This window comes from Orycteropus afer, unplaced genomic scaffold (assembly GCF_000298275.1).
Source record: "Orycteropus afer afer isolate SDZICR_OR568_19922 unplaced genomic scaffold, OryAfe1.0 scaffold00014, whole genome shotgun sequence".
Classification (NCBI taxonomy): Eukaryota; Metazoa; Chordata; class Mammalia; order Tubulidentata; family Orycteropodidae; genus Orycteropus; species Orycteropus afer.
The window spans coordinates 2,769,514-2,777,898 of NW_006921601.1; the positions used below are offsets into that span (position 1 = coordinate 2,769,514).

The 8,385-nt window shown below is 37.2% G+C and overlaps 1 protein-coding gene across 1 annotated transcript in view; it reads right to left on the minus strand.

Annotated features, from left to right (window-relative positions):
• Positions 1-6,871: 6,871 nt before the first annotated feature.
• The window catches only part of LOC103210604 (olfactory receptor 6-like), a 2,442-nt gene continuing 928 nt past the window's right edge, over positions 6,872-8,385 (minus strand). The window contains exon 2 of the mRNA XM_007956518.1: positions 6,872-6,937. Coding sequence (XP_007954709.1) covers positions 6,872-6,937 — 66 coding nt within the window. The remainder of the gene's footprint in view (positions 6,938-8,385) is intronic.

Below are 8,385 nucleotides of genomic sequence, written 5' to 3' on the forward strand. Positions count from 1 at the left end.
TATGGTCCTGAGCTCCCAGGCCCAATGGCTTATTCCCTTAAGGTGTTTGCTCATGACTAAGAAGTTTTCCTACTTTTGATTCTTGTATGCTCTACTATATACATGGATTAATTGCAGCACATACAAATACATATGTAGAAATATGCTCTGCAAAACATACGCACACACACTTGGGAGTACACTTGCAGACACTATCCTGCATCTGTTCATCTTGAATATCTACCCATGTATTATTTACTCGTTCAAGGCAAGAAAGGTAAACACAACCCTGCAATAACAGTAATAACAAGTAAGTTTTATGAGTATTGTTGTTGTTAAATGCCATCGAGTTGTGTCTGACTCAGCGACACTATGCACAGCAGAACGAAACACCACCCAGTCTCAAGCCAGCTCCATGATCCTTGCTATTCTTGATGCCATTGTCGCAGCCACTGTGTAAGTCCATCTTGTTGCTTTGTTGCTTGGTTCTACAGTTGAAGCCAATGGAAGCAGCAGTCAGGACATTAGATGACATATAGCACTGGGCAAGTTGGCTGCAAAGGACCTCTTTCAAGTGCTTAGGAGCAAAGATGTCTCCTTGAGGACTAAGGTTCACCTGACACAAGCCGTGATATTTTCAATTGCCTCATACACATATGACAGCAGGACAATGAATAAGGAAGACCAAAGAAGAATTGATGCTTTTGAATTGTGATGCTAGTGAAGAATGTGGAAAGTACTATGGACTACTGAATGAACTAACAGATCTGTCCTGGAGGAAGTTCTCCTTGGAAGTGAGAATGGCCAGACTTCGTCTCACCTACTTTGGTCATGTTATCAGAAGGGACTGTTCCCTGCAGAAGGATGTCATACTTGGTAAGGTGGAGGGTCCACAAAAGAGGGGAAGGCCCTCAACGAGATGGATTGACACAGTGGCTGCAACGATGGGCTCAAGTATAGCAAGGATCTTGGAGCTGGCATGGGACTGGGCAGTGCTTAGTTCTGCTGTGCATAGTGTCACTATGAGTTGGACACAACTCGATGGCACTTAACAACAATACTGTACTCGTAAAACATATTTGTTATTCCTGTTACTGCAGGGTTGAGTTTACCTTTGTTGCCTTTTACCCTGTGTATCTCCTAGTGTCTTCTTTGCTTTGGTCATGTTACGGTCTTCCTTTGCCTCCTTATTGCATATTGCTTCCCTTACACTCAAGTTAATGTATTTCTTCTCTCTAGTGATTTTTTTCCTCTCTCCCCTCTGATCTCTGGTAACCTTCAAGAATGTTTCTCTGTGTAACCTTTTCTTGACTTTTTACAGTAGTGGTCTCATACATTATTTGCCCTTTTGTGATTGATTTTTTCACTAAGCATAATGTCCTCTAGGTTCATTCACGTTGTGAGATGTTTCATAGGTTCCTCATTGTTCTTTAACGTTTTGTAATATTCCATTGAATGTACATAGCTTGTTTCCATGTACCACAGTTTGTTTATCCATTCATTCACTGTTAGGCATTTAGTTTAATTCCATCTTTGTGTTATTGTGAATATTACTGCAATGAACATGGGTGCGCAAATACCTATTCACGTCTTGGCTCTTATTTCTCTGAGATATATACTTAGTAGTAGTGTTACTGGGTCATACGTTATCTCTATTTCTAACTTTTTAAGAAAGCATCATACTGTTTTCCACAGTGGTTGTATCATTTTACAATCTAACAACAGTATTTGAGATTTCCAGTCTCTCCACACCCTCACCAGCATTTGTTTTCTGTTTTTTTGATCATTGCTCTTATTTCCAGGGTGAGATGTTATCTCATTCTTTTGATTTAAATATCTCTAAAGGAACTCTAGGAGCTCTGGTAGTGGCGCTGTACCTAAGACACTTGACTGCTAACCAGAAGGTTGGCGATTCAAGCCCACCAGCCACTCCATGGAAGGAAGATGGGGCAATCTACTTCCATAAAGATTTACCACCTTGGAAACCCAATGGGGGTCACCATGAGTTGCAATCAGCTCAATAGCAGGGGGTTTTAATGGCTAATAATCACAAGAACTTCTTCATGTTGGCCTCCTGATGTCTTCTTTGGTGATGTGTCTGTTTATGTCCTTTGACTATTTTTTAATTTGATTGTTTGTCTTTTTCTTGGTGAGGTGTCAAAGTTTCTTTATAAATTTTAGAAAATAGTCTTTCATTAGATATGTTGGTGCCAAAAAACTTTTCCCAACCTGTAGGTTCTCTTTTCACTCTTTTGGTAAAGCAGTTGATGAGCATAAGTGTTAAACTTTTAGGAAGTCCCATTTATCTGGTTCATCCTTGACTGTTTGTGCATTTTTAGTTACATTGATATCCTATTTACGCCATATATTAGGGCCCATAGCATTGTCCCTAGCATTATTTTAGCCAAAAATAATTTAAAAATGGTTGTAGCAGTATATTGGCAGGGAACTGCCAGACATTCAAGCCAGATTCAGAAAAGTATGAGGGACATCATTGCTGATGTCAGATGGATCTTGGCTGAAAGCGAAGAAGACCAGAGAGGTGTTTATCCATGAGCATGGTATGTTTTTCCATTTATGTAGGTCTCTTTTTGTTTTTTGTAGTACTGTTTTATAGTTTTCTTGGTATAAGTATTTTACATCCCTGGTTATATTTAATCCTAAGTACTTTATCTTTTGGCGGGCTATTGTAATTGGTATTATTTTCCCGATTTTCTTGCTGAAGTGCTCTTTGTTAGTATAGAGGAATCCAGCTGTTTTTTGTATCTTGATTTTGAATCCTTCTACTTTGCTAAATCCTTTTATTAGTTCTAGCAGCTTTCTATTTGAATTTTTGGAATTTCTATATGTAGTATTATATCATCTGTGAATAGGGATAGTTTTACTTCTTCCTTGCCAACCAATTTTAATGTCCTTTGTTTCCTTCCCTCATTGCACTAGCTAGGACTTCCAGTACAATGTTGAATAAGAGTGGTGAAAAAGGACATCCTTGTCTGATTCCCATTCTCAAGAGGAATGCTTTCTGTCTGTCTTTGTGGAGAATAATGCTGGTTGTTGGTTTTGTATAAATGCCTTTTATTTTGTTGAGGAATTTCCCTTCTATTCCTATTTTGTTTAGAGTAGTTTTTGTTTTTTTTTTTTTTTTAATCAAGAATGGGTGTTGGACTTTAGCAAATACCTTTTCTGCAGTGATTTAGATGATCATGTGATTCTTTTATTTTATTTATGTGTCAGATTTCATTAATTGATTTTCTAATGTTGAATCATCCTTGCACACTTGGTATGAATCCCATTTGTTTATGAAGTATTATTTTTTGATATGCTATTGAGTTCTATTGACTAGAATTTTGTTGAGAATTTTTGCATCTATATTCAGGAGGGCTATTAATCTGTAGTTTTCCTTGTGTGTGCTATCTTTGCCTGGTTTTGGTATGAGGGTTATGATGGATTCATAGAATTAATTTGGGAGTATTCCTTCCTTTTTTATACTCTGAAATAATTTTAGTGGTGTTGGTGTGAGCTCTTCTCTGAATATTTAGTAGAATTCTTCAGTGAAGTCCTCTGAACCAGGGCTTTAATTTTGCTGGGATTTTTTTCTAAAAAAAAAAAACGTTTTCAGTCTCTTTTTGTTATGGGTGTTTTCAGTTTTTCTACCTCAGTTTGTGTTAGTTTTCATAGGCTGTGGGTTTCTTGAAATTTGTCCATTTCCTCTAGGTCTTCAAATTTGTCTGAGTACAATTTTTCATAGTATAGTATACTGTTTCATAGTATACTGTTATGATCCTTTTCTATTTCTGTTAGTTCTGTTATAATGTGACCCATCTCATTTCTTATTTGGATTATTTACTTTTTCTCCTGCCTTTGTATTTGGCCAGTGGTTTACCAATTTTACTGAACCATCCAAAGAACCAACTTCACGTCTTGTTGATTTCTATTGATTTTCTGTTCTCTGTTTCATTTACTTCTGCTACAATCTTTGTTATTTCCTTTATTTTGATGACTGTGGGATACTTTTGCTGCTCTCTTTCTAGCTGTTCAAGTTGTAGGGTTAATGTTTGATTTTGGCCCTTTCTTCTTGGTGTGTGTATTTATTGCTATAAATTGACCTCTGAGTAATGCTTTTGCTGGGTCCTGAAAGTTTTTGTATGTTGTGGTTTCATTCTTGTTTGACTCTAGGAATTTATTATTATTATTATTTCATCTATTACCCAGTGTTTTTAAGCAAGGTATTATTCAGTTTACTGGTATTTTATTTTGTTTTTTCTTATTCTTCCTGCTACTGATTTCTATTTCCATAGCATTGTGATCAGAGAAAAGGCTTTGGATTATTTCACTGTTTTGGATTTTATTGAGTCTTGGTTTGTGGCCTAAAATGTGGTCTATTCAGAGAATGATCATGTGCATTGGAAAAGAAAGTATACTTTGCAGCTATTGGATGGAGTATTCTGTATATGTTTATGAGTTGGTTGATTGTGGCATTAAGATCTTCTGTATCTCTGTTGAATTTCTTCCTAGTTGTTCTGTCCATCACCAAAAGTGATGTGTTGATGTCTCCTACTATTATTGTTGAAATGTCTAATTCTATTTTAATGTTATTAGATTTTATTTCAAAAGGAGCTCTGGTGGTACAGTGGTTAAAGCATTGAGCTGCTAACCAAAAAGTTGGTGGTTCAAACCCACCAGCCACTCCATGGAAGAAAGATGAGGCCATCTGCTTCTGTAAAGATTTACAGCCTTGGAAATTCAGTGGGGGGGGGGGTCTCTATGAGTAAGAATCAACTCCATGGCAGTAAGTTCATTTTTTGGGATTTTTGTGGTCCACCAAGGGGACTGGATAGCTTGCTAATAATGTAAATAATTACATTTTTTTACATTATTAATGTAATGTAATGGCTATCACAGTACTTGGTATGGAATGGAAGAAAAAGAAATATTGTTTGAATGAATGAATGAATGTGTGCCCTTGTGGAGGTGAGACTGAAAATAAGGTATATGTAATCCTAATGTGGGGAATGGTTAGTTTTTTCATTCTACTAGGCTTAAAATGAGCCCTTTTAGAGGCAGAAGGGGAATCTCAATGCCATCAAGAGAGAAGAGCTGGAGGTTGAGAGGAGCCAAGATCCCTTTGCTAAACCTCCTTTGCAGAGATGACCAACAGAAATGACCAGCAGAGGTCACTGGCAGAGATGATGGTGGCACCAGAAACTGAGAGACAGAGCAGTGGGCCAGCTGGCCTATAGGCCGAGAAAGCTGAGTGCCTTTGGGCTAAAGGCTTGCTGGCAGGGTGAAGTTCATCTATCAGCAGAGCTAAAAGAGCTTTGTAACACTTGCTGGAGCAGGACAGAGGTCAGGCTGAGAGTCCCAGGACCAAAGAGAGGAGTGCCTTTGGACATGACTGAGGGGTTGTCCTGACTGAAGAATTGTGTCCTGATCATTCGTGAACCTGAATTGTAACCTGTTCTTTCCCTAATAAACCCCATAACTGTGAGTATTGTCGATGAGTTCTGTGTAGCCATGGCTCCAAGTTATTGAACCCGGCAGAGAAGTAGTGAGTGCCATGGGAGGGATATTTGTTATTAGAGTTAGTAAAAAAGCAAGGTATTATTGTAGGGTGGTGGCATGTCTAATCTCATAGGAGTAAGCCTTGGGCTGCTGAAGGTGATTCTCTCTCCCCTTCCTGAAGTTGGAGGAAGACAGAGGGGGGCACCACTCCCATGCCCTTCAGCACTTCCTCATGAAAGTTTATGTTCCAGACATACTAATCACTTTTAAGTTTTGTGAGTGTGCTTTTATCTGTCTTGACTATTGACCTTTCCTTCTCCTGAAGCCACAACCCCATTACCAAAACCATTTTATTCCAATTTCTCCAGGTGTCAGCCTAAATTATACTTCTGTTAGACCATTGTCTCTGACTTCCTGAGAACTATCTATCATGTGCTTTCAGAGCACCTTGTACTTGTTTTATCAAACTTATAACACTTATTGTAATTATGCCTTTATCTTCCTTAGTAGTCTCTAAGTTACTTGAAAGAAGAATCTATGTTTAATTGCTTTGTTTTGTACACCATTATATTCTCAGAGGCTATCACAGTACTTGGTATGGAATGGAAGAACAAGAAATATTGTTCGAATGAATGAATGAATGTGTTAAGCAAGGCAAGAATCAGTTATTGAGTATACCAAGATGACTGAATATCATCAGAATTAGTGTGTCATATTAGGGATTAGTTTTAGTGTAGGAGAGAAGAAGACAAGATTATCAAGATCCATGAATGCTAGAATGAGTCCAAAATAATAACAGTAGCTAAAATGAATTGGTATTATTAATTCAAATGGAGAATTCTTAACCAGTGGAGTAACATTATAAGAGTGTTATATAAAGAAGATCTATCCAGGCATGTTGAATAATGTGAGGGTGGCTTAGGTCAAAATTGAGACACCAATTTTGAACGTGCACTTAAATCATCAAAATCTGGAGTCAAGGTAGCTCTAGCTATTATTTATTCCCAATTTTAGATTCAGTTTAAGCAATTTTACAGAATTCTCTCTGGCATACTACATTTCCTTATCTATTGATAAAATGCCCTAATGATATCCACTACTCCCATTTGTCTTAGAAAATTTTATATTTATTTTACACCTAATTTGCCCATAAACCAAAACCAAGCACACAGCTGTCAAGTCAATTCCAACTTAAAGTGACCCCCCATTGGGTTTCCAAGGTGGTAAATCTTTACAGAATTGGATTGCCCAGTCTTGCTTCACAGAATGTCTGGTGAGTTTGAACCACCAACCTTCTGGTTAGCAGTCAGATACCTTAGGCACTGTGCTACCAGAGCTCCTTAATTTGTTTATAGGACCTATGTTATACTGATGTATTGAAGTTTTCATCTCAGACATAATGATGGATAGATATCCCTTCATTTTGCCAGTGGTAGTCATTATATACCTTGGGAAGCTATAAGAATTCAAAACAAAGTGTGTTAAGAAACATATTCACTGCAGAAGTTTCAGTAATATCAATTACTGCATCTCTCATGAAACTATTTATCTCAACACTGTCATGAGAAATGAGGTGTTATAGTCCTGGAAGGAGGCTAAAATTTGGAGAGGATTATGAAATAGCCACCATTATTATTGTTAATATCAAGCAGTCCTGGTGAAGCAGTGTTTAAATGTTCAGCTCTGAACTTTAAAGCTGGTGGTTACACTCTACTAGCCATTCCATGGAAGAAAGATGAGGCAGTTTACTTAGGTAGAGATTACAGCCTTGAAAACCCTATGAGGGAAGTTCTACTCTGTCCTATAGTGTCTTTATGAGGCAGAATTGACTCAATAGCAATGAGTTTTTTAACAGTGTTATTAATATCACAGTAATCCATCTTTTCTAACACATCACCTTCAAAACAACCACCATTATCATCATTACTACAAATAAAACATGACCACGTCACTATTGTCAGTTGTCACACTGACATATATCTTAGCTATTGTACTGCTAGTTCCTTCCAGGCAGCAATGTCTGTTAACTAATGTGCTTGTAGAGCTTTGATTACAGAATCTTAGATATAACACAGTGATTCTAGAGCCAGCTACCCTGGGTTCAAAAAATGGCATTTTACACCAACTCTACTTATCAACATGGCCAAAGACCAGGTTGCTATGCAATGGAGGAAGATCACATTGATAACAAATGGAGGATGACTACATCATGACATAATTGCCAAACTTCATCATGAAATACATGCCAAATTACATCATTATATATCTGCCAAAACACTGATAATCATGGCCCTGCCAAGTTGACACATAACCTTTACCATCACAATGAATATGGCTCTCACCGTCAGTGTTTATTACTGCCAGATATACATCACCAATGCACAAATTAGTCAGATGGTAGAATTCTTACTATTGTCATAAATGTGAAATGTCTGATGATGAGATAATCAGTAAGTGAGGAATAGACATAATTAGTTGAGCACCATTACACAACTTACTTAACCTTTCTGTACTTCAATTTTCTAATCTATAGTATGAGGTAACTAGTCATAACTACATCAGAAGGGTTACCAGAATAAAATGGTTTATTATGTGTAAAGTGCTAACAACAGTACCTTGCATATATTAGCAATTATTATTATCATACAATTTCAAAGCAGTTATTAAATATCTAAAGTATGTATTAATAATAGTTCATCTTTAAGGCAATACATATAAAGTGTCTTGTTTCTCATTTCAAACTTTTTATTTTTCCCATGCTGTGGTTATTTCAAGAATAAGGTATATGGAGCAAGGCTAATATGAAGGACCATGATAAATTCATGGGAATGATATTCTGGTAAGGACACTATCTCATCTTCAAGGCAGCAGAGCTCAGCTGAGGAGGCATCGGCCACCTCCCAC